This window comes from Somniosus microcephalus, chromosome 30, assembly GCF_052327205.1.
Source record: "Somniosus microcephalus isolate GS21.2 chromosome 30, FLI_Smic_1.0, whole genome shotgun sequence".
Taxonomy (NCBI): Eukaryota; Metazoa; Chordata; class Chondrichthyes; order Squaliformes; family Somniosidae; genus Somniosus; species Somniosus microcephalus.
The window spans coordinates 41,300,457-41,328,024 of record NC_141016.1 but is presented as its reverse complement, the minus strand read 5'-3'; the positions used below and the strand labels follow the sequence as shown (position 1 = coordinate 41,328,024).

Here is a 27,568-nt window from a genome sequence, read left to right as displayed (position 1 = left end):
TCTCCAGGGCCACCTCCTTAAGTACCCTAGGATGTAGTTTATCAGGCCCCGGGGATTTGTCGGCCTTCAGTCCCCTCAACTTACCCAACACCATATCCCTAGAGATACTAATTTCTGTCAGCTCCTCCCTCTCATTAGTCCCTATGTTTGCCGATATTCCTGGGAGGTTATTTGTGTCCTCCTTTGTGAATACAGAACCAAAGTATGAGTTTAATTGGTCTGCCATTTCCTTATTCTCCATTATATATTCTCCCGAATCGGACTGCAGGGGACCGACTTGGGATTTTACCAGTCTTTTCCTCCTGATATACCGATAAAAGCTTTTGCAGTCTGTCTTTATTTTTGCTGCAAGTTTACTTTCGTATTCTATTTTCCCCTTCCTGATTAATCCCTTTGTCCTCTTCTGCTGTATCCTGTACTGCCCCCATGTGTTGGTGTAGGGGTTACGGGGATCGGGTGGGATATGTGTCGGTGCAGGCTCGATGGGCCGAAATGGCCTCTATCTGCACTGTGGGGTTTCTGTGATTCTGTGATTCTGTGATACTCTATTGAGGTTCTTGTGCCCAATCACAAGGGTGATGGCCACAAAGTGGGGTACAGAAGGGATGCAAAAGCAAAATACTGCGGATGTTGGAAATATGAAATAAAAACAGAAAATGCTGGAAATACTCAGCAGGTCAGGCAGCATCTGTGGAGAGAGAAACAGAGTTAACGTTTCAGATCGATGACCTACAGAAGGGATGGCTGGACAAGCAGCTAGGCATGTTGGTGTTAATGTGGCAACAGATGGGGCAGCAAAAGATATGTTGCTGCAAGTTTAGGAAATCCAGGCTCTTTGAAACCCAAGGCCAGGTTTTTACACTGTATGCAAAATGACCCATTGGCAGAGGTGGGATTTCACCTTGCTGAGGGACTCTGGTTGAACAGGGAATGTGTGGCAGGCATGTTGTACCCTGACCTAAGACAGCATGTCATTTTCATGAAATTCAATCTACTGTGAAAGTAAATCACAAGAAGCACTTTAGGCAGATAACACAAAGCAAAAAGTGCTAGAAATACACAGCAGATCCATCAGCGTCTATAAACAGGAAAGACAGGTTAACGTCCTGGGCACAGACTCTTTGTCAGAACTCTGTTAGGTTCCCATAGGTAGAACTGGATAAAAGGTTTACACCTGAACCATTAGCTTGTCTTCTCTCTTTACAGGTGCTCATCAACCTATATTTCCAGCATTATCATAGAATGAATCATAGAACAGTTACAGCACGGAAGAAGGCCATTCGGCCCGTCGAGCCCGTGCCAGCTCTCTGCAAGAGCACTACAGCTAGTCCCACTCCCCCGCCCTTTCCCCGTAGCCCTGCAAATTTTTTTCCTTCATATATTTATCCAACTCCCTTTTGAAAGCGGTGATTGAATCTGCCTCCACCACCCTTTCAGGCAGTGCATTCCAGATCCTGACCACTCGCTGCATAAAAAAGTTTTTTCTTCTTCGCCTCTGGTCCTTTTGCCAATCACCTTAAATCTGTGCCCTCTGGTTCTCGGCCCTTCTGCCAATGGGAACAGTTTCTCTCTATCTACTCTGTCCAGAACCCTCATTATCTTGAACACCTCTATCAAATCTCCTCTCAATCTTCCCTGCTCCAAGGAGAACAACCCCAGCCTCTCCAGTCTATCAACATAACCGAAATCCCTGCCGTCATCTAAATGTGAAAGAAAGACATGGATTTATATAGAGCCTTTCACTACCTTAGGATGTCCCAAAGCGCTATACCACCAATGAAGTACTTTTGAAGTGTAGTCATTGTTGTAATGTAGGAACTGTGACAAACAGGCTGCACACAGCAAGCTCCCATGAGCAGCAATGTGATCATGACCAGGGAATCTGTTTTAGTGATGTTGGTTGAGGGATAAATATTGGCCCCAGGACACTGGGGAGAACGCCGCTGCTCTTCTTCGAAATAGTGCTGTGGGTGGGAATCTGATGAGCTTTTCCGCTCATCGTCCCTTCAGGTTCTGCTACTATATCACGCAGAGGAAAGTCTCAGACTGTCTTTAGTTGTTCCCAATCGTAAATGGAAATCAGAACAATTCCATTAACAACCCAGTGAAACAGCATGCAGAGGACCGGATAATACTGGGATCCAGGGCATTAATCAATTGATTCATTTTTGTCCTCAACTTGAGCTAAAGCGGATGGAGATAAATGGGGTAAATATAAAATGAGTCCTGATATTAACCAATATGATCTTAGCAAATTTTCACTATCACAGGTATTTTAGACAAGTTTTTCAAGAGAGTCAGGATTTCAGTGCGATAGCAAAATACTGCAGATGCTCGAAATCCAAAATAACAACGGAAAATGCTGGAAAAACTCAGCTGGCCACGCAACACCCGTGGAGAGAGAAATAGAGTCAACGTTTCAGGCCGATGTCTCTTCTCTTCTCTTTTGTTCTTTCATCCCCATTTCCCAGCCCCACAAACTGGCCTTTTAATCTGTTTTATTTCCTGTGTTTTCTCTCAGTCCTGAAACGTTGACTCTATTTCTCTCTCCACGGATGTTGCCTGGCCTGCTGAGTTTTTACATAGAAGATAGGAGCAGGAGTAGGCCATTCGGCCCCTCGAGCCTGCTCCGCCATTCAATGCGATCATGGCTGATCATCCAAATTCAGTACCCTGTCCCTGCTTTCTCCCCATACCCCTTGATCCCTTTAGCCTTGAGAAATATATCCAACTCCTTCTTGAATATATTTAATGAATTGGCCTCTACTGCCTTCTGTGGTAGAGAATTCCACAGGTTCACCACTCTCTGGGTGAAGAAATTCCTCCTCATTTCTGTCCTAAATGGCTTACCCCTTATCCTTAGACTGTGACCCCTGGTTCTTATTATGTCCGTGTGTAATTGAGACACGGACTGCAGGAGTTGGTTATAACAGGTCTTTACTGAGTGGAGACAAACTGGAACTAACTATGCAAAGTTACTACACAGGCTTATATACAGGGGTGGTCACTACTGGTACTGCAGTATACAGGGACTGCAGAATATAGTTCCTTCTGCAAAGTACATACACTACAATTCCTCCCCTTTTAGCTAAACAGTACATAACATTCGATTAATAATTAAATAACATATTTACAATTACAGTTGTCATATACATTAGCTGAAGTTATGCAATTATAAGTTCAGTCTTTGAGGAGGCTTCCTGATTCTGTCTGGATAACGCCTCTGGGGTATCAGGTTCTTTTGGCAGAGTTGATTCGGAATCAACGTCGTTGTTGGGTTCGTCTGCTTCCAATATTCCCGATTCTGAGGTAGATGCAATTGGTACTTTGGTTTCGTCACCAGGTGTATCAGATCGTGGTGTGGAATTGACGTTTTCCAGTGACTCTAGAACCTGGTCAGCATGGCGTCTTACAATGCTCTCTCCAATGTCCACAGTATACATTAGAGGTCCTTGCTGTGTACAGATCGTTCCTGGCTGCCATTTCTCTGTGCGGTAGTCCCGGGCCAAAACTGGTTGACCTATCTTAAAACTCCTGGTTGGCCTTTCATTCATATTCTGAAACTGCCTGTTCTCCACATCTCTTCTGATGTTTGGCTTAACCAAATCCAAGCGGCATCGTAGTCTTCGATTGAAGAACATCATGGCTGGAGTTTGGTTGGTAACCGCATGTGTCGCATTCCGGTAGGCAAACAAGAAGTTATCCACCTTGTGTTGTAGAGGTATGTCTTCATTACACATTGCCTTGATAGCCTTCTTGAATGTTTGAACGAACCTCTCAGCCAATCCATTGGTGGCTGGATGATATGGGGCGGATGTTTAATGCTTAACACCATTGTTCTTTAAGAACCTCTGGAACTCTTCAGACACAAACTGTGGTCCATTGTCGGAGCAAATCTGTTCAGGCAGCCCATTTCTGGTGAATATAGTTCGTAAGACTGTGATAGTTTTTTCTGTGGTGGTTGAGGACATTTTTATTACCTCTGCCCACTTTGAATGTGCATCCACCGCAATTAAAAACATCGAGTCCATAAATGGACCAGCAAAATCAATGTGCACCCTTTGCCATGAAGATGAGGGCCACTCCCATGGATGTAGAGGGGCTTGTGGTGGGGCGTTTTGGACCTTCTGGCATCCTGTACAGCTCTTGGTCACCTCTTTGATTTCTCTATCGATTCCCGGCCACCACACAAACGCTCTGGCTAAGTTCTTCATTTTTACCCCTCCCAGATGACCCTCATGAAGCTCATTGAGCACTCTATCCTTCAATTTGGGTGGAATTACTACTCTGGATCCACACATCAAGGTTCCTCTGCACACTGACAGCTGTTCTCTTCTCGGCGAGAATGCTGGCAACAGTGGTTCGCCATGTGCTGGCCATCCCTTCACCGTTAAATCATAGACCCAGGAGAGTGTCGGGTCATTTCGTGTTTCCTTTTCTATGTTTGCATTTGTCACAGGTAGACATTTGACTATGGTCAAGTGGAATATCTGCACTGGATCCACTGCAGGTGCTTCTTCCACCGTCGGCAACGGTAGGCACGACAATCCATCAGCATTCCCATGCTGTTTAGTTCCTTTGTACTCGATGTCATATTGGTGTGCCCCTAGGAAAAGGGACCACCTCTGTAGCTGTTGTGCTGTCATTATCGGGACGCCCTTCTGAGGGTTGAAAATGGAGACAAGAGGTTGATGATCAGTTAGTAGAGTAAATTTCTGACCGTGCAAGTAGTGATTGAACTTCTTCACCCCCCACACCAGGCTGAGGGCCTCTCTGTCAATCTGGGCGTAGTTACGCTCGGCTGAAGTTAACGAGCGTGACGCAAAAGCTATCGGCCTCTCTGAACCATCAAGGAATTTAGGTGACAGTACCGCTCCAATGCCATAGGGAGACGCATCACACGCCAGTCTTATCGGTAGTGATGGGTTGTAGTGAGCCAATACTTCTCTTGAAGTGATTAGGTCTTTACTCATCTGAAAGGCCTGCTTACATTCATCGCTCCATTTCCATGCTACTCCAGTTTGTAATAGGGCGTTCAGTGGGTGCAGAATTGTGGACAAATTCGGCAATAACTTATGGTAGTAATTCACCAATCCGAGGAATGACCTCAGTTGCGACACATTTTCAGGCGCTGGAGCCTTAACTACCGCTTCAATTTTGTCAGGGGACTTATGTAACCCCTCTTCATCAATCACGTGGCCACAATACGATATCTGTTTCTTAAAAAACTTGCACTTGGGACGATTGGCTCGTAGCCCATGTTCTCTTAGTCTAGTGAGCACCTGCTCTAGGTTGGCAAGGTGTTCACTGTCATCTTCACCTGTCACTAGGATGTCGTCCAAGTAACGCTGAGTCCCCGGAATCCCTTGCAGAACTTGTTCCATTGCTCTTTGCCATATCGCCGGAGCTGATGCTACTCCGAATACCAGTCGATTATACTGGTAAAGATCTTTGTGAGTGTTTATCGTGAGATACTTCCTATAGGATTCTTCAACCTCCATCTGCAAATATGCTTGTGCTAGGTCAATTTTTGTAAAACGCTTCCCTCCAGATAGTGAGGCAAAAATATCTTCTATCCTCGGGAGAGGATATTGTACTGTGTGAAGGACTGGGTTCACCGTCACCTTGAAGTTCCCACAGATGCGAACCTTCCTTGGCTCCTCAGACTTATTGTTTAACGTTTTCTTCATGACAGGAACGATGGGTGTCGCCCACTCGCTCCAGTCTACCTTAGATAACACGCCTGCATTCTCCAGTTTCTCCAGCTCTGCCTCGACGGCTGGGCGAATTGCATATGGTACCGGTCTTGCTTTGAAAAACTTGGGAATTGCATTCTCTTCTATTTTTATCGAGGCGGTTACGCCTTTAAGAGTTCCCTGTTCTTGTTGAAATACCTCTTTGGCGTTAGCTAAGATTTTTGACAATCGACCAGGTGTGACGTCGTCATCCTTTTTACCAGCCACCGTCAGTGCCTGAATGGAGTGCCAGTCTAAACTTATCTTTCTGATCCATTCACGTCCCAATAACGGTGGTCCACCATCTTGCAGTATGTACAGATACAATTTCGGTATTTCCTTGCCGTTGTATTCGACAGGCACCCTTATTTTCCCTCTGGGGTATACTTTTTGCCCTGTATACGTCTTCAAGACAATGGATGTCTCTTTCAAGGGTATGTGTGAGAATAGCTGCTCGTAGTCTCGTCGATTCATGACGGTCAGGGCTGATCCTGTATCCAATTCCATTTTGACTTGGGACCCTGCTATCGTGAGGGTGACCCAAATGGTTCAGTGATCCTCTTTTGCGATTACGTTGTGAAGTTTGAGACAGCTTAGTCTCTTGTTCCCGGATTCACTATCGCTCATCTGGTCTTCGGAACTACTGTCCGTCATCTTTTGTACTTTCCTCTACTGTTCCTTAGTAGCCTTTTTGTTGTCGTTAGTCTTCTTCCCAGACCTGCAAACTCGTGCAATGTGTCCCATATTTCCGCATTGCCTGCATATTTTGTCCTTGGACCAACAGTCCTTCTGGTCATGGGTTGTTCTGCCGCAGGGATAACATTTTTCAAATCCCCGTGTCATTTCGTGGGTGCCGTATTCCTGTGGCTTTTGCTGTATTTCCGCAGCTCCCCTTGCTGCTGCTTCGTACGATACTGCCACACTGAAAGCCTTATCTAGCGTCAGCTCTTTCTCTGAGAGTAACCTCTTCTGGGTTCCTTCACTCAGGAGTCCACAGACAAATTTGTCCCACAGGGTATCTGCCAGTCCTGCTCCGAACTGGCAGTGCTTTGATAGCTTGCGTAGTTCTGTAAGGTAATCAGCATTGCTCTCATCTTTATGCTGATTTCTCCTGTGGAATTTAAATCTTTCTGCTATCAGCAGCGGTGTAGGCTTTAGGTGTTCCTGTAGGATATCAACAATTTCGTTAAAACTCTTCGCCATCGGTTTAGCTGGAGTAATCAGGTTCCGCAATAGGCCGTACATTCTTGCGCCCATTAAGTTTAGTAGTACCGATGCCTTTTTCTCATCGGCTACTTCGTTTGCCTCGCAATATACTTCGACTCTTTCCACATACGTGGTCCAGTCTTCTATTGCATTATCGAAGGCAGTGGTATTGCCAGTCTTCGGCATCTTGGAAATCTAAGATGGCGCCTCCCGCGCTTTGCCTTCTTCCCCAATTTAACAAAATGGCACCTCCCGCGCTTTCCGTCTTCTCCGCTGCTGCTAGCGCTGTTGCTGGCGTTTTATGCCTTGATGGCGACGCCCTATGGTCTTCGCGCACTTCCCCCCGCGCTGCTGCTAACGCCGCTCTCCGCGGTTTCCATGGCAAACTGCAGCTCCTCGATGCTTTCTGCGCTTCTAATTTCTTTTATTTCCCCGTCGTCGGAGCAACCCAGCGGGACACTTTCCTCCCTCTTCTCGGGTCTGTACGCTGCCCGACTTCGTAGCACCGACCACGCCCTGTGTGCTCCACCCTCTCTCTCTCTCTCCTCTTCCCGACAACGCTGCTCGGCCCCGTTGAAAAGCCACCCGATCGAGCTCTAGCCCGCCGCAGCCCAGGAAGGATCAGTGTACTACCTGCCACCAGCCCGATTAGCTGGAACACCATCGACAGGATAACCAAGCCCCGCTCTCGACAGCCTCTCCTGCAAATCTTTCACTCCGATGAATCAGAGGCGGTTGCCCACGGTCGACGCCCGTTTCTTCTGATTGTTTTATTTTTATTTATTTATTTATTTATTCTTTCTTCCTTCTGGCCTCGACCTCTGACAACTTCGCTTCAGGGATGGATCCCCATGAGGTGGTGCAGACTGTAGGTAATTTCGGATCTGCTCGTCGCCAGTATTATGTCCGTGTGTAATTGTGACACGGACTGCAGGAGTTGGTTATAACAGGTCTTTACTGAGTGGAGACAAGCTGGAACTAACTATGCAAAGTTACTACACAGGCTTATATACAGGGGTGGTCACTACTGGTACTGCAGTGTACAGGGGCTGCAGCATTTTGCTCCTTCTGCAAAGTACATACACTACAGTTCTGGACTCCCCAACCATCAGGAACATTCTTCCTGCATCTAGTCTGTCCAGTCCTGTCAGAATTTTATAAGTTTCAATGAGATCCCCTCTCATTCTTCTAAACTCCAGCGAGCACAAGCCCAATCAACACAATCTCTCCTCATACGTCATTCCTGCCATCCCAGGTATCAGCCTGGTGAATCTTCGCTGAACTCCTTCCATGGCAAGAACATCCTTCCTCAGATAAGGCGACCAAAACTGCACACAATACTCAAGAATGTGGTCTCACCAAGGCCCTGTACAACTGCAGCAAGACATGCTTGTTCCTGTACTCAAACCCTCTCGCTACGAAGGCCAACATACCATTTGTCTTCTTAACCGCCTGCTGCACCTGCATGCTTACCTTCAGCAACTGGGGCACAAGGACACCCAGGTCTCGTTGCACTGCCCCTTCTCCCAATCTATTGCCATTCAGATAATAATCTGCCTTCCTGTTTTTGCTACCAAAGTGGATAACCTCATATTTATCCACATTATATTGCATCTGCCATGCTTCTGCCCAATCACACAACCTGTCCAAATCATCCTGGAGTTTCTCGGCATCCTTCTCACAGCACACACGCCCACCCAGCTTTGTGTTGTCTGCAAATTTGGAGATATTACATCTAGTTCCCTTGTCTAGATCATTAATATATATTGTGAATAGCTGGGGTCCAAGGACCGATCCCTGCGGTACCCCACTAGTCACTGCCTGCCACTCAGAAAAAGACCCGTTTATTCCAACTCTTTGCTTTCTGTCTGCCAACCAGTTCTCTATCCAAGTCAGTACCTTGCCCCCAATCCCATGTGCCTTAACTTTACACGCTAATCTCTTATGCGGGACCTTATCGAAAGCCTTCTGAAAGTCCAAATACACCACATCCACTGGTTCTCCCTTATCTATTTTACCAGTTACATCCTCAAAAAATTCCAGTAGATTAGTCAAGCACAGTTTACCCATTGTAAATCCATGTTGACTTTGTCCGATCCGGTCACTGTTTTCCAAGTGCTCTGCTATTACATCTTTTATGATGGACTCTAGCATTTTCCCCACTACCGATGTCAGGTTTACCGGTCTGTAATTCCTCATTTTCTCTCTACCACCTTTTTTGAATAGTGAGGTAACATTAGCTACCCTCCAATCCACGGGTACTGTTCCAGATCCCATCGAATGTTGGAAGATGATCAGTAATGCATCTACTATTTCTAGGGCTACTTCCTTAAGTACCCTAGGATGTAGATTATCAGGCCCTGGGGATTTATCGGCCTTCAATCCCATCAATTTCCTTAACACCATTTCCTTACAAATACTGATTTCTATCAGTTCCTCCCTTTCAATAGACCCTATGTTCCCCAGCATCTCTGGGAGGTTATTTGTGTCCTCCTTTGTGAAGACAGAACCAAAATATGTATTTAATTGGTCTGCCATTTCTTTGTTCCCCATTATAAATTCCCCTGATTCTGACTGCAAGGGACCTACGCTTGACTTCACCAATCTTTTTCTCTTCACATATCTATAGAAGCTTTTACAGTCAGTTTTTATGTTCTCCGCTAGCTCACTCTCATATTCTAATTAATCCCTTTGTCCTCCTTTGTTGAATCCTAAACTGCTCCCAATCCTCAGGTTTACTGGTTTTTCTGGCCAATTTGTATGTCCTCTCCTTGGATCTTATGCTATCCCTAATTTCCCTTGTTAGCCACGGTTGAGTCACCTTTTTTTTTTCTTTTTATGCCAAACTGGGATGAACACATTCTGTACTTCATTCATGCGGTCTTTGCATGTTTGCCATTGCTTATCCACTGTCAACCCTTTGAGTGACATTCCCCAATCAATCCTACCCAACTCGCGCCTCAGACCATCGTAGTTTCCTTTGTTTAAATTCAGGACCCTAGTCTCTGAGTCAACAACTTCATTCTCCATCTTAATGAAGAATTCTATCATATTATGATCACTCCGACCCAAGGGGCCTCGTACAACAAGATTGTTAATTAATCCTTTCTCGTTACATAATACCCAGTCTAAGATGGCCTGATCTCTGGTTGGTTCCTCGACATATTGGTCCAGGAAACCATCCCGTAAACACTCCAGGAATTCCTCCTCCACAATATTGTTACTAATTTGATTAGCCCAATTTATCTGTAGATTAAAGTCACCCATGATGACTGCTGTGCCCTTATTGCACGCTTCTCTAATTTCCCTTTTAATGCCATCCCCAACGTCTGCATTACTGTTTGGAGGTCTATATACTACTCCTACTAACGTTTTCTGCCCCTTGGTATTTCTCAATTCTACCCATACAGATTCCACATCATCAGAGCTAATATCCTTCCTTACAATTGTGTTAATCCCTTCTTTAACCAGCAATGCTACCTCACCCCCCTTTCCTTTTTGCCTATCTTTCCTGAATATTGAATACCCCTGGATGTTGAGTTTCCAGCCTTGGCCATGTTTCCGTAATCCCAATCAAATCATAATCGTTTACCTCTATTTGCGCAGCTAATTCATCCACCTTATTACGAATGCGCCTCGCATTAGGACACAAAGCCTTCAGGCTTGTTTTTTTAACGCTCTTAGACCTATTAGAATTATTATTTACTGTGGCCATGTTTGATTTAAACCGTTGATTTCTCTGACTGCCACTTTTGTTTTTCTCCTTCCTATCTTTTCCTTTTATCCTTGTTTCCCTTTCCTCTGTCCCCCTGCACAGGTTCCCAACCCCCTGCCATCTTAGTTTAAACCCTCCCCCAGAGCACTAGCAAACACTTCCCCTAGGACATCGGTCCTGGCCCTGCCCAGGTGCAAACCGTCTGGTTTGAACTGGTCCTACCTCCCCCAGAACCGGTTCCAATGTCCCAGGAATTTGAATCCCTCCCCCTCACACCATTCCTCTAGCCACGTATTCATCTGAAATATCCTTCTATTTCTACTCTGACTAGCACGTGGCACTGGTAGCAATCCTGAGATTACTACCTTTGAGGTCCTATTTTTTAATTTACCTCCTAACTCCCTATATTCAGCTTTTAGGACCTCATCCCGTTTTTTACCTATATTGTTGGTACCTATATGCACCACGACAACTGGCCATTCACCCTCCCCTTCCAAAATGTTCTGCAGCCGCTCTGAGACACCCTTGACCCTTGCACCAGGGAGGCAACACACCATCCTGGAGTCTCGTTTGCGGCTGCAGAAACGCCTATCTATTCCCCTTACAATAGAATCCCCTATTACTATAGCTCTACCCCTCTTTTTCCTCCCGTCCTGTGCAGCAGAACCACCTCTGGTGCCAGGAAGTTGGCTGCTGCCGCCTTCCTCTGATAAGCCATCCCCCCCAACAGTACTCAAAGTTTTCCAGCATTTTCTGTTGTTATTCAGGATTTTAGTGCATTGGAAAAATAATAAATGACAAGAGTTGAAGGAAACGCTCAAACTCTTTGCTACTTGCCTAACTGCCTACTTCTGCTAAACTGTTCCCTTTCCAAATCTGCAGCCTACTAAGCTATATGTGGGCTGACTCATTGGTAGGGCACATTCTAAAATCAATCGAGTTTCTTTTCTCCTCCTGCTTCATTCCCTCTGCCTCTCTTACGGGTGTTGGCGTTTGATAGGATAGGTTTTCTGGGCCCTCTGGTACCTTAGCAAATGCCCATTCTTCAATTCTGAGCCGAGAGTGAGAATAGACAGGTTGTTCAACCATGGGGACATTGCAACCAAGCCATTGCCTTTACCTGATGTCTGTCCACACACACTGACTGACACACAGCAACAACATGTACTTATATAGCGCCTTTAACGTACTAAAACGTCACAAGGTGCTTCACAGGTGTATTAAAAGACAAAAAATTTGACACCGAGCCACATAAGGAAAAATTAGGGCAGGTGACCAAAAGGTTGGTCAAAGAGGTAGGTTTTAAGAAGCGGCTTAAAGGAGGAAAGAGAGGTAGCGAGGTGGAGAGGTTTAGGCAGGGAATTCCAGAGCTTAGGGCCTAGGCAACAGAAGACATGGCCACCAATGGTTGAGTGATTATAATCAGGGATACTCAAGAGGGCAGAATTAGAGGAGCGTAGATATCTCTGGGAGTGGGGGGGGGGCTGTTGGTGGTTGTAGGGCTGAAGGAGATTACAGAGATAGGGAGGGACAAGGCCATGGAGGGAATTGAAAACAAGCATAAGAATTTTGAAATCGAGGTGTTGCTTAACCGTGAGCCAATGTAGGTCAGCGAGCACAGGGGGTGATGGGTGAACGGGACTTGGTGCGAGTTAGGACACGGGCAGCCGAGTTTTGGATCACTTCAGGTTTACGTCGGGTAGAATGTGGGAGGCCACCCAGGAGTGTGTTGGAATAGCCAAGTCTAGAGGTAACAAATGCATGGATGAGGGTTTCAGCAGCAGATGAACTGAGGCAAGGGCAGAGACGGGCGATGTTACGGAGGTGGAAATAGGCGGTCTTAGTTATGCTGCAGATATGTGGTCAGAAGCTCATTTCAGGGTCATATATGACACCAAGGTTGCGAACAGTGTGGTTCAGCCTCCGAGAGATGTGAGGGAGAGGAATGGAGTCAGTGGCTAGGGAACGGAGTTTGTGGCAGGGACCGAAAACAATGGCTTTGGCCTTCCCAATATTTAATTGGAGAACATTTCTGCTCGTCCAGTACTGGATGTCAGACAAGCAGTCTGACAATTTAGAGACCGTGGAGGGGTCGAGAGAAGTGGTGGTGAGGTAGAGCTAGGTGTCATCAGTGTACATGTGGAAAATTACACTGTGTTTTCGGATGATGTCGCCAAAGGTCAACATGTAGATGAGAAATAGGAGGGGGCCAAGGATAGATCCTTGGGGGACACCAGAGGTAATGATCCGGGAGCGGGAAGAGAAGCCATTGCAGGTGATTCTCTAGTTACGATTAGATAGATAAGAATGGAACCAGACGAGTGCAGTCCCACCCAGCTGGACGACGGTGTAGATGCGTTGGAGAAGGATGGAGTGGTCAATCGTGTCAAAGGCTGCAGACAAGTCAAGGACGAGGAGGGATAGTTTACCTTTGTCACAGTCACGAGGGATGTCACTGACACTGACACACTTATTGACACTGACACACACACACTGACTGACACACTCACACACTGACTGACACACTCACACACTGACTGACACACTCACACACTGACTGACACACTCACACACTGACTGACACACTCACACACTGACTGACACACTCACACACTGATGCACATATGCACCAATTGTAGCACCTGTACCACCACCTCACCCAAGATCACCTAACTGCAGAGTCTGGGACCATGACGTTCTCTGGCTCAACTACTCACTAGCTTAACCAGCTCAGCCATGGGAGGAGGCCATTAAAATCAATTAGCTTTTAAAAGAGGAATGATCAGGACGAGTAGCTGCAAAAGGGTACAAGGTATTGTTATTTTGCCAAAGATTTAACATCCTATTAAAGGTTGAGAGCAGGGATATTTGAATTGTAAACAATAAATTTGAAAAACAGAAATTCTACACATATAGCCATGACAGAGCAATTTTGCAGTAGGGTTTATAATTGCAACAGACTCCTGTCATCTAACCTGCTCCTCCTAATATCTATTGTCGGTTATACAAACTCAGTTAACATAATAACGAGGCTTATTGCATACATGGTAAATGGGTAACAATTTCCTTTCATGCTGCAAAGTAATTATCCAACATTACTGAGTGCCTTCATGGGCAGAATTGCAGATGAGGTTTAAATCAATACCTGTAAAAAAAGTCAGAGGTATTTTAAGTTTCCTTACTTTTCAGCTGGGACTTCTGTGAAATCCTCACTTTCCTCTTTTTCCTGTTCTTGAGATGATTCATTCAATTCCAACCCTTCTATGTTTTTATCATCATTATCGTAGGTGCAGTTGGCTGGACCTTTGCTTCCTGTTATAGCGCATTCTGCTGCATCTTGCTCCTGCACTGAGTGCAAAGCCATGTGACTGTCCAATGTCTCTCTGTTGGCCACAATAGGGGGCTGGGTTGTTTCCTGGCAACCGCAGAGTAACGGTTCTGTGTATTCTGGATTCCACATCTGGCTGGTTTCCTGCGAATCAACAGAGGCACCTTGGTCTTGGCAGGTACCACCAACGCGATCCCTGAGAATTTCTCTCACCAAAGGATCCTGACTGCCAGAGAACAGAAGTGCTTCAGACGCTGGCATGTTGCGTGTGTTCTGGATGGCCCCTTTTATATGTGGAGAGCACAGAGAAATGATTAGAGGCAGCAGGGGAGAACAGGGATCGTGAAAAGTGGTCACGTTGAAAACTAAGAACCCATGAGAGGCAGACACTCACCTGCTGCTAATGCACTCTCTGGACTGCAATAACTGGACGTGGATTCCTCGCTGCTCAATACTCTCAGCTCATTGGAAGGCAGCTGATTTCCAAAGGACAAACAGACAGTGCCCTGTGGCAAGAGAAATGGATCATCAGTTACATGTGAACAGCTTTTATCTGTGACTTTACGGGAGCTCTAGAATCCTCTACTGTGACACTTTGCTCATGTTTCTGTAACAACACCTTGGTGTGTGTTTTCCTTATGGAAACTACTATTTATGTAAAGGGTGAGCTGTCAACTTGCATAAACATTTAGAGAAGGCTGATGGTTCATCGAGCTTAGCCAGTGATTAACTGAACCATAAAGACCAGGAAGGTTCCAGCTTTGACCCACAGCCTGTGCTGGGTTATCTTGGGATGGTCGGGATACCATAACTGTCTTGAGCATCCCTTGGCTGAGGAGGAGAAAAAGCAGCCAGGGTTCCCACTTTTGATCGCTGTCTATTTACTCCTGCTGAATTGTGCATGCCTCTGGACTTGGGGTGAGGAAAGGATTGGGTTCTGGCAGTGGTACCCTCCATGGGGTAATAGTCACTCGCTATCTAGACTGACACGTGGAGAACGAGCACATGGGAAAGTTATTGGAGTCAACAACTTCAGGAGGGGATGTGGAGAGTCAAATTAGTACCCAATCTGGAGCGCATTTATGCTGGTTTGGGGCTGTCCAAAGTCATTTCACACTGAATCTGTATAGCTACCCAAGTGAGGAGAGACTTTCATCTCATGTCTTGGCTGAATTTGAACTCAGAATCGAAAGGCCAAGAGTCTAACCTACTACGCAATCCAGTCCCCAAATCGTTATTGGGATAAAATCACACTGTGCAACATTAGTGTATCTATACATAACTCATTCAGATAAAATTCCGTTGTTCACTATTTTAACCCAGGTTAGGAACACATTTAAGAATCTGTTACATTGACATTGCACAGTGTCATTTCACCACAAGTGTTGATGCTGACAAGGTTTTTGGAGATTACTAATCCAACATCGTTCTTGCAAATAATGTTCAATGAACCCTCTAGTTTTATCATGCATACTTACTTAAAACCCAAGTTAAGGATTTGTTTTGAGAATGTACATTTTGGGGCGGATTTTAACCTGGAGTGAGTAGGAAATAGCCGGGGAGTTGATTTCCCGCCTGACAGAGGCAACGGGAGGCCACGGTGATTTTAACTGCCGGGGCTGATTTAAATCCCACTTGTAGGGCATGAAGAAGGTGCAGAGCGGACCTTGGTTTCCAGGTAAGTGGCAGGGAGGGGTGTCTCACGGGAGGGAAATGAGGGAAGTTGCAACTTTCCTTGTGGGGGCCGGAGGCCCTCCTGGCCCCAAAAAGGAAAGTTTTAAACTTACCAGAAGGGCCTTGCTTCAGACCAGCTGCAGACCTGCTTCTGCCGAGTGGGAGAGCCATGGTGCCTTTTCCACTGAGGCCCCGGTTAAAACTGCATTGGGGTCCCATTGACGATTTTTGTAAACATGAGCCTCCCACCTGCTTTAGGTGGGCACCACATTCACCTGGAAGACCCTGCAGGTTAATATCGGAAATGTTCGGGATCTCAGCGGGTAAGTAACCGACTCGCTTTTAACTTTCCACCTGCCCGCTTTCGGTCGACCCCATTAGTTGAGTTCAAGTGTTCATATCAAGTCTGTATAAAACACTGGGAAGCACAGTGGGAGGAATATTTGTTTGGTACCTCCAGATTTCATCCATATCATCAAGGAGTAGGCAGAGAACAGCAGTGCACACTGCCTAGTTAGGGGGTGGGGAGTTTCACCAGGGTTCACCTATTTTCGTGTTCTCGCCTGCTTCCCCCACCCTCCCACTCCTGCGCCATAAGAACATAAGACGTAGGAGCAGGAGTAGGTCATTTGGCCCTTCGAGCCTGCTCCACCATTCAATAAGATCATGGCTGATCTGATCTTGACCTCAACTCCACTTCCCTGCCCGCTCCCCATAACCCTCGACTCCTTTATCGTTCAAAAATCTGTCTATCTCCACCTTAAATACATTTAATGACCCAACCTCCACAGCTCTCTGGGGAAGAGAATTCCAAGATTCACGACCCTCTGAGAGAAGAAATTCCTTCTCATTTTTGATTTAAAGGGTGCCCCCTTATTCTGAAATTATGCCCCCTAGTTCTGGATTCCCCCACGAGGGGAAAGATCCTCTCTGCATCTACCCTGTCAAGCCCCTTCAGAATCTTATATGTTTCAATAAGATCCTCTCTCATTCTTCTAAACTCCAATGAGTATAGACCCAACCTACTCAACCTTTCTTCATAAGACAACCCCCTCATCTCCGGAATCAACCTCGTGAACCTTCTCTGAACTGCCTCCAATGCAAGTATATCCTTCCTTAAATAAGGAGACCAAATCTGTACGCAGTACTCCAGGTGTGGTCTCACCAACGCTCTGTACAATTGTAACAGGACTTCCTTACTTTTATACTCCATTCCCTTTGCAATAAAGGCCAACATTCCATTTGCCTTCCTAATTACTTGCTGTACCTGCATACTAACTTTTTATGATTCATGTACAAGGACCCCCAATTCCCTCTGTACATCAGCATTTTGTAATCTCTCTCCATTTAAATAATAATTTGCTTTTTTATTTTTCCTACCAAAGTGGATAACCTCGCATTTTCCCACATTAAACTCCATCTGCCAGATTTTTGCCCACTCACTTAGCCTGTCTATATCCCTTTCGAGATGCTTTGCGTCCTCCACACAACTTGCTAACCCACCTATCTTTGTATCATCAGCAAATTTGGCTACTTTACACTCAGTCCCTTCATCCAAGTCGTTAATATAGATTGTAAATAGTTGAGGCCCCAGCACTGATCCCTGTGGCACCCCACTAGTTACAGTTTGCCAACCGGAAAATGACCCATTTATCCCGACTCTCTGTTTTCTGTTAGTTAGCCAATCCTCTATCCATGCTAATATATTACCCCCAACCCCGTGAGCTCTTATCTTGTGCAGTAACCTTTTATGTGGCACCTTATCGAATGCTTCTGGAAATCCAAATACACGACATCTACTGGTTCCCCTTTATCCACCTTGCTCGTTACAGCCTCAAAGAACTCCAGCAAATTTGTCAAACATGATTTCCCTTTCGTAAAACCATGCTGACTCAGCTTGACTATATTATGATTTTCTAAATGTCCTGCTATCACTTCCTTAATGATGGACTCCAGCATTTTCCCAATGACAGATGTTAAACTAACTGGTCGATAGTTGCCTGCTTTCTGTCTCCCTCCTTTCTGAAATAGAGGTGTTAAATTTGCGGTTTTCCAGTCTGCTGGGACCTCTCCAGAATCCAGGGAATTTTGGTAGATTACAACCAATGCATCCACTATCTCTACAGCCACCTCTTTTAAGACTCTAGGATGCCATGCCACTTTTGAACTGGCCATTTAAAAAGAGTTTGTTTTATTTTCAGAAACATAGGTGACAACCAAGCCACAATGCTAGACACCGCCATGGTTGAAAAAAGTCGAAGAGCTGAGGTAAATCAGGAAGTAGTGATTCGGTTTAAGCTGATTCCTGATTGCGTGCAGTTTTCTGTGTGGACCCACAGATTGGGTGTGTTATAAGCTGCAGCAATGCAGCCTATTTGGAAACTGGCAGTATCAAGTTATCTTCCTGCTGTCATCCAAAGGATGGTGATTTCAGATGATTTCAGTTATTTGTCAGGCTCAGTGCAGCTGCCAGTGTTAACAGATTTTCTTGTAAGGGGGCCTGTTTGATACAGTGAGTTAGACACTGACTTTTCACTTCTGGGACCTGGGTTCGTATTCAGTCCAGACTGATCGATAAAGTCTTCACTGCCTGCTGCTTCGATGTAAACGTGTGAAGTAAATTTGGCCAACCTCAACCCAATTCCTAGTGAGCATGGACATACAGCGTCAACTGTCCACAGTTCAGCACCAAGTGGCACCAATGTGGCATTCTCAATGATGGAAGCTATAACACCGCTGCAGGAAGTCGTAGAATCTTACAGCACAGAAAGAGGCCATTCAGCCCATTGTGCCTGTGCCGGCTATTTGAAAGACTTATCCAATTAGTCCCACTCCCCTGCTCTTTCCCCATAGCCCTGCAACTTTTTTTTATCCAATTCTCTTTTGAAAATTACGATTGAATCTGCTTCCACCGCCCTTTCAGGCAGCACGTTCCATTTCACAACAACTCGCTGCGTAAAAAAATGTTTCCTCATGTCGCCTCTGGTTCCTTTGCTGATCACCTTAAATCTATGCCCTCTGGTAACTGACCCTCCTGCCAGTGGAAACAGTCTCTCCTTCTCAAAAACCTTCACAATTTTGAACAATTCTATTACATCTGGTGCAGCAGGGGTTTGCTTTTGGAGCTGGAAATGAGCACTATTGTAGGGACAACTCTTCATCTGTGCTGCTCCGAAACATATATATCCTGGAGCTGCTGCTCATCCAGGCAACTTAAGGGGCTGAAAACCATTTCCACAAAATGGGGACTATGTCACCAGTACCTCTTAGCATCAAATATCTTTCCACTTTCAATAAAAATAGCGACCAAAGGAATCATCCCCCCTCAATGTATTCCCAGCCTGGATTGTATCATTGAATAATGAAATAAAAATGCTCCCTGTTCATCCAAACTGTGGAACTCTACACATCCCTCACTCTTTGCTTCTGCCTGCAATCTACAAGCTTCTAATACCCAAGCTCATCATTATCAAGTCACTATTTCCTAATTTCTGCCCTTTGTGATAGCTGCACGGTGGATCTTGGCCTTTCACCTTGTAATAATATATTTTTTTAAACCATAAGAGCTGTTGAAGGTATTCAGGTTCCTGTCACATGAGAATGGAAGAAAAATGATCGACAGAGGCCTCACTTCCTCCTGTCACACACGTCTCGGTAAAGCCCTGCAGAAGCTGGGCGCTGTCTGCCCTCTGCCTATCAGCCAGGCATTGATGTGTGTCTGGAGCGACTTAAAAGGGGGAGAAAGCAAAAACGTGTAGGGAGGGAAAGCAATTAAAGAGTTGGTTGGTAAATCTATGTAGAGGTTGAAACTGGTTCCATTGAAAAAGAAATAGGAAAAAAATTCCCATTTGTCTGGTGGGTGTTTTCAGTAGTGTTGGCGTGTTTGATATGAGGTAGCATTTCAGAGATGCATTGCCACCCGTCCTTGTATTACTCATTTACCACAAAGGTCACCCTCACTCTCATTATCTAACCACCTACCAGATCCTGCTCTGACAGTGCCCCTGCAGCTATTAAAGTGTGCTTGTTTCTAGCTGCCTCTTAGGGGTTGACACAAAGGATCATTCTTTGCATTACAGTAGAGCCTGATTAAGGCAGTAAGTAGAGGAGCCATACAGACCACAAGTCTCGGTTTCATCTCTGGTCTGTGCTGAATTATCTGATATTAGGCATGGCAACAGTGGAGCTGCTATCTTTGACCTTAGTGCCATTGTGGTGAGGGGGGGTGGGGAAGGTAGATCAAGGTAACTTTTCTCATTTATCACCCCCCCGCCCCCATGCTGTACGTAACTCCTGTTGGCACAGTCTGTATCTGAGAAGGAATCAAGGAATCTGAGAACCCAAACTGACACCCTTCCAATACATGCTATGTGTATGTTTGTTTCCTATTTATTGTGTTTTTAGTTTTACTTTTTGTGAAATTTATGCTCGGCAGGTTTCGGGATACTGGTGGTAAGGAATACAACACTTTCCATTTGAGGATCAGCGTCAACATCAAGCACTCCCAGGTCAGGTACAACACGGGTTAGATACAGAATATCCAGAGAGTGGTAAGAATATGGAACTTGCTACTACATTGAGTGGTTGAGGTGAATAGTATTTAAGGGAAAGCTAGAGTACATGAAGGAAACATAGAAACATAGAAGATAGGAGCAGGAGTCGGCCATTCAGCCCTTCGAGCCTGCTCCGCCATTCAATGAGATCATGGCTGATCATCCAAATTCAGTACCCTGTCCCTGCCTTCTCCCCATATCCCTTGATCCCTTTAGCCTCAAGAAATATATCCAATTCTTGAACTGGCCTCCACCGCTCTCTGTGGCAGAGAATTCCACAGGTTCACCACTCTGGGTGAAGAAATTCCTCCTCATTTCAGTCCTAAATGGCTTACCCCTTATCCTTAGACTATGACCCCTGGTTCTGGACTCCCCGGCCATCAGAAACATCCTTCCTCCATCTAGTCTGTCCAGACCTGACAGAATTTTAAAGGTTTCGATGAGATCCCCTCTCAATCTTCTAAACTCCAGTGAGTATAAGCCCAATCGACACAATCTCTCCTCATACGTCATTCCTGCCATCCCAGGTATCAGCCTGGTGAATCTTCGCTGCACTCCCTCCATGGCAAGAACGTCCTTCCTCAGGCAAGGTGACCAAAACTGCACACAATACTCAAGGTGCGGTCTCACCAAGGCCCTGTACAACTGTAGCAAGACATCCTTGTTCCTGTACTCGAACCCTCTTGCTACGAAGGCCAACATACCATTTGCCTTCTTAACTGCCTGCTGCACCTGCATGCTTACCTTCAGCGACTGGTGCACAAGAACACCCAGGTCTCTTTGCACTTCCCCTTCTCCCAATCTATTGCCATTCAAATAATAATCTGCCTTCCTGTTTTTGCCACCAAAGTGGATAACCTCACATTTATCCACATTATAGTGCATTTGCCATGTTTCTGCCCAATCACCCAACCTGTCCAAATCGTACTGGAGTTTCACGACATCCTCCCCACAGCATACCCTCCCACCCAGCTTTGTGTCGTCTGCAAATTTGGAGATATTACATCCAATTCCCTCGTCCAGATCATTAATATATATTGTGAACAGCTGGGGTCCTAGGACCGATCCTTGCGGTACCCCACTAGTCACTGCCTGCCACTCAGAAAACGCCCCATTTATTCCAACTCTTTGCTTTCTGTCTGCCAACCAGTTCTCTATCCAAGTCAATACCTTGCCCCCAATCCTATGTGCCTTAATTTTGCACGCTAATCTCTTATGTGGGACCTTATCGAAAGCCTTCTGAAAGTTCAAATACACCACATCCACTGGTTCTCCTTTTATCTATTATACCAGTTACATCCTCAAAAAATTCCAGTAGATTAGCCAAGCATGATTTACCTTTTGTAAATCCATGTTGACTTTGTCCGATCCTGTCACTGCTTTCCAAGTGCTCTGCTATTATATCTTTTATAATAACTCTAGCATTTTCCCCACTACCGATGTCAGGCTTACCGGTCTATAATTCCTCGCTTTTTCTCTATCACCTTTTTTGAATAGTGGGGTAACATTAGCTACCCTCCAATCCATGGGTACCGTTCTAGAGTCTATCGAGTTCTGGAAGATGACCAGCAATGCATCTACTATCTCTAGGGCCACCTCCTTAAGTACCCTGGGATGTAGACCATCAGGCCCTGGGGATTTATCGGCCTTCAGTCCCATCAATTTTCCTAACACCATTTCCCTATAAATACTGATTTCTTTCAGTTCCTCCCTTTCATCAGCCCCTATGTTCCCCAGCATCTCTGGGAGGTTATTTGTGTCATCCTTTGTGAAGACAGAACCAAAGTATGTATTTAGTTGGTCTGCCATTTTCTTGTTCCCCATTATAAATTCCCCTGATTCTGACTGTAAGGGACCTACGCTTGACTTCACCAATCTTTTTTCTCTTCACATATCTATAAAAGCTTTTACAGTCAGTTTTTATGTTCCCTGCAAGCTTACTCTCATATTCTATTTTCCCTTTCTTAATTAATCCCTTTGTCCTCCATTGTTGACTCCTAAACTGCTCCCAATCCTCAGGAATATTGCTTTTTCTAGCCAATTTATATGTCCTCTCCTTGGATCTTATGCTATCCCTAATTTCCCTTGTTAGCCACGGTTGAGTCACCATTTTTGTTTTATTTTTATGCCAAACTGGGATGAACAAATTCTGTAGCTCATCCATTCGGTCTTTGAATGTTTGCCATTGCCTATCCACCGTCAACCCTTTGAGTGACATTCCCCAATCAATCCTACCCAACTCGCTCCTCAGACCATCGTAGTTTCCTTTATTTAAATTGACGACCCTTGCCTCTGATTCAACTACTTCATTCTCCATCTTAATGAAGAATTCGATCATATTATGATCGCTCCGACCCAAGGGGCCTCGTACAACAAGATTGCTAATTAATCCTTTCTCGTTACATAATACCCAGTCTAAGATGGCCTGATCTCTGGTTGGTTCCTCGACATATTGGTCCAGGAAACCATCCCGTAAACACTCCAGGAATTCCTCCTCCACAGTATTGTTACTAATTTGGTTGGCCCAATCTATATGTAGATTAAAGTCACCCATGATGACTGCTGTGCCCTTATTGCACGCTTCTTTAATTTCCCTTTTAATGCCATCCCCAACCTCCGCCTTACTGTTTGGAGGTCTATATACCACTCCCACTAATGTTTTTTTCCCCTCAGTATTTCTCAATTCTACCCATACAGATTCCACATCATCAGAGCTAATATCCTTCATTACAATTGTATTAATCCCTTCTTTAACCAGTAATGCTACCCCACCTCCCTTTCCTTTTTGCCTATCTTTCCTGAATATCGAATACCCCTGGATGTTGAGTTCCCAGTCTTGGCCATCCTTGAGCCACGTTTCCGTAATCCCAACCAAATCATATTCGTTTACCTCTATTTGCGCAGCCAATTCATCCACCTTATTACAAATGCTCTTCACATTAAGGAGAAAGGAATAGAAGGATATGCTGATCGAGTTAGATGAAATAGGGTGGGAAGGGGCTCATGCGGAGCATAAACACTGGCATAGACCAGTTGGGCCAAATAGCCTATTTCTGTGCTGTATATATGTAATTCTATGCAAGAAGACAGCTCCCTCTACACTGCTCCAACAGTGGCCCAGAAATTCGGGTCCCAACGCATGAGTACGCACAGGGTACTCACCCGTAGGCCCAACGAAAGTGCCGGTTTCGTGCATGCACTGCGCATGCGTGGGAAACCGGCACTTCTGTTCCCCTGAAAGAAGGTGTTGACAGGTGGAACGCGTGCGCCAGAGAGGCAGCGCGTGCGCATCGAACTTACGTTTTTTTTGCAGGTTTCTCCGGGATGGTAAGTCCCCAGCAGTTACACTTTTAAAAAGCAGGCACAAGGCCTGCTTTTAACAAGGTAAGTGGTGAATTAATTCAAATCAAAACATTTTTTCCACAGTTTTATTATTTTTAATTACTTTAAAGAAAGGTAAGTTTATTTTTAGCCCTGTTAGAAAATGTAATTAATTTTTTCAAAAATTTAAATTATTGGTTAAAATAGTTATTTCATGTAATTTATAGTTAATTTAAAAAAAAAATTATTTGAAGTTTAATTATGTTTTGGGGCTTATACTATTTATAGGTTTGACAGCTCTTCCTGTCAAATTTATGAGTGAAGCATTCCCTGCTACCATTGGCTCTCCATGGTCCACGTGATCCCAGGGGACGCTTCGAACTAACTGCGCCCCTGGGATACGCAAGCACTGCGCGCCGGCAGTTGGAGGAGGCCCAGGATCGGAATCCCACGCGGGCCCACAGCTCAATGGCCGGCGCACAAGGTAAGTGCAGGTCAGAGGCTTATACCCGCGGGAAGCCTCCGACCCGAATTTCTGGGCCATTAATATGTCTCAATCTGCAGCCTCAGGAGAATGTCCCCTAATACACCCAATTCCCACACCAGCCATCCCAGGAGCTCTCTAACTGAGACTAGAAATTTAGTACCAGTAATAGTTGAATTATTGTTGTGTGGTGTGTGTTGATTCCTCGATAGGAACTGGATGGAGACTGCCCAAATTTGTCTATTTTTTCAATAGGATGCATACTTATGTACTTTTAAAGATTATTTTGGCAACATGTGAAAACAGCTGGTTTGTCCTGTCAGCCACGACCCACTGACATGTAATAGGCCTGTTGCAGTGATGTGCACAGTCCTTCTTACTCATAGCTCTTAACAGGTCATGTTCTGTGCAAGCAAATAGCGATGCATGCTGTACTTTAACAGCCTGATGTTTGAGCCAGAATGAGAAGCCATGCTTTGCTTTTGATCTGGAGGAATGGTGGAAATGGAATGGCGGCGCACACAGACTTTGCTTCTCCCAGGACGGTGCTATTTACGTTTAATGTTAATGTTATTTGTACTGGACTCATGGGAGCTTGCAAGATCACATTTCGTTGTTCATGTACTTGTGCATTGTACAATGACAATAAAGTTGAATTATTATTATTATATTTCTATAAAATAGTAATTTAATGAAAGAACAAAATGACTGACTGGTCTACAGGTTAAGGGGGGGAAATTGGCTTGCGCCCCCTTTGGGGCGATAACTTCGCCGGGGCGCTACTTTTAAGGCACTGAAAAGTTAGTGCCCCTGCGCCCGAAATTCAATGGTAGTGCCCCAAGCAGGAGACAGGCACTACTGGAAGCGCTCCCCCTCCCTCTTGGAGCGCTCCCATTGAATATCGCGGCACTACGTGCAGCAGCGCCATGCGTGCCGGCACATCGCGCCGCGGTACTGCAGGCCTCCCTCCCCTGATTAAAGGGGAGAGGCCTAGCGCAGCGCACACCGGGGAGCAAGGTGGCGGGAAAACAGCCTGGCACTCAAGGTGTGCCAGGCTGCCCGATCACGGCCGGCACCCCACAGCAGGAGGCGAGAGGGGGCAGGTGCTGGCAGGCGGCCCAAAAAAAAGGCTGCCCGGCACCTGCCCTTTAATCATCGCCTCCCCGGCCGCAAAAACGCCACCCTGACCCTGTCGGACATAGCCAAGTTATTGCCGGAGGTGCAGCGCCACGGGGCGCTACCAGCTACTGCTGCTGCTAACCTCTGGCTGAATTTCGCGGGCGGCGTTAGCGGCGCCATGCCCAGGTTCTAGTTGCTTTGCCCCCTCGGGGTGCTAACGGGAGGAGCAAAGCAACTGAATTTTCCCCCTAAGACTTTTGATTCTTTTGGGCTGCGGAAAGTTGGAGGTCAAACATCGAAACACCATCAAAGCTGAAAATCCACTCCAACCTGTTTGCTAATCCTTGTTTGTGGAGCCTCACAACTACAAAACCAGATTAACAGGAACGTTATGTAAAGCGCCTTTAAATTGTCGATAATAGTGCTCAATGCACACTGAGTGATCCATTCACTTGTGCCTCTCACTGTGGTAGGTGCTTTGTAAACCTTTCACCAATCTTGCACTTGCACTTACACTGTGACTATTCTCACTGACAAACCACAGTACTCTGCATAAAGAATGGTTTGTTTTTATCAACTGCCCTCTTTACATAAACTCAGGGATCCAAACTGTACTTTATAGTCACAACGTTAAAAATGCATCTGCCCTATTCAGAAAACCCCGGTTTATAGTGTCACTAAGGCATGGACTACAAGTACAACTTGTATTAATGTAGTATCTTTAACGTAGTCCCACGGAGCTTCACAGGAGCGTTATCAGACAAATATTGACACCGAGCGAAAGAAGGAGACAGGTGACTAAAAGCATGGTCAAAGAGATAGATTTTAAGGATCATCTTGAAGGAAGAGAGAAAGGCGGAGAGTGATCAGGAGGGACTTCCAGAGCTTAGGGCCTAGACAGCTGAAGGCAGGGCTGCCAATGTTGGAGCAAAGAAAATCAGAAATGCACAAGAGGCCAGGATTGGAGGAATACCGATTCCTCCGAGGGTTGTAGGGCTGGAGGAGGTTACAGAGTTAGTGAGGGGTGAGGCCATGGAGGATGAGAATTTTAAAATCAAGGTATTGGCGGACCGGGAGCCAGTGTAGGTTAGAGAGCACAAGGGTGATGGGTGAACTGAACTTGGAGCACGTTAGGATTCGGCAGCTGAGTTTTGGATGCGCTTCAGTTTATGGAGGGTGGAAGATGGGAGGCCGGTCAGGAGAGTGTTGGAATAATTGAGTCTGGAGGTAACAAAAGCATGGATGAGGGTTTCAGCAGCAGATGAGCTGAGGCAGGGACAGAGACTGGGTGGAAGTAGGCGGTCTTTGTGATGGAGAGGATATGAGGTTGGAAACTCAACTCAGGTTCAAATAGGATGCAGAGGATGCAAACAGTCTGGTTCAGCCTGATAACAGCGGTGAGGGAATGGAGTTTGCGGTGGGGGGTCGAAGAAAATGGCTTCAGTCTTTCCAATGTTTAAATGGAGGAAATGTCAGCTCATTCAGAACTGGATATCAGACAAGCAGCCTGACAACACAGAGGCAGTGGAAGGGTCGAGAGGGGTGGCGGTGAGCTAGAGCTGGGTGTTGTCAGCGTACATGTGGAACCTGACATTGTGTTTTCGGATGATGTTGCCGAGGGGCAGCATGTAGATGAGAAATAGGAGGGTGCCAAGGATAGATCTTCACCCACAACCCCTTTCCCCCCGCGCCCCCCTCAACCCTTTCTGTGTCTACCCCATGAAAATAAACTCTCCCAACTGCACTTATGAAATCCCTACTGTCCAGCTTTGGCCCTCCATTCACCAAGCCATTTCTGCAGCTACCAATCTGCTCAACCGCACTCTCATCACCACCTTTGATGCCCTAGTCCCTTTTAAAACCATTACTCTCTCTCACCTTGGCCATTCCCCCCACCTCCCGTATGGCCCTCATCTTCGCTCCCTTAAGTCCAAGGGATGCAGACTTAAGAACATAAGAAATAGGAGCAGGAGTCGGCCATTTGGCCCCTCGAGCCTGCTCCGCCATTCAATAAGATCATGGCTGATCTGATCTTGGCCTCAACTCCACTTTTCTGCCTGTTCCCCATAACCCTTGACTCCCCTGTCGTTCAAAAATCTGTCTATCTCTGTCTTGAATATATTCAATGACTCAGCCTCCACAGCTCTCTGGGGGAAAGAATTCCAAAGACTCACGACCCTCTGAGAGAAGAAATTCCTCCTCATCTCCGTCTTAAATGGGCGACCCCTTATTCTGAAACTATGCCCCCTTGTTCCAGATTCCCCACAAGGGGAAACATTCTCTCTGCATCTACCATGTCAAGCCCTCTCAGAATTTTATATGTTTCAATAAGATCACCTCTCATTCTTCTAAATGTAGTGTATGTGCCTTTAAGAGCCCCATGTGTACTGTAATGCCGGTAATGGCCACCTGGGCTATATAAGCCTGTATATT

At 45.7% G+C, this 27,568-nt stretch overlaps 1 protein-coding gene across 1 annotated transcript in view; it reads right to left on the bottom strand.

Annotated features, from left to right (window-relative positions):
• LOC147098167 (uncharacterized) overlaps positions 1-27,568 on the bottom strand; it is a 109,980-nt gene that overhangs the window by 58,743 nt on the left and 23,669 nt on the right. The window contains exons 3-4 of the mRNA XM_085971367.1: positions 14,379-14,490; positions 13,839-14,268 (exon numbers count right to left, since the gene is read on the bottom strand). Coding sequence (XP_085827493.1) covers positions 13,839-14,268; positions 14,379-14,490 — 542 coding nt within the window. The remainder of the gene's footprint in view (positions 1-13,838; positions 14,269-14,378; positions 14,491-27,568) is intronic.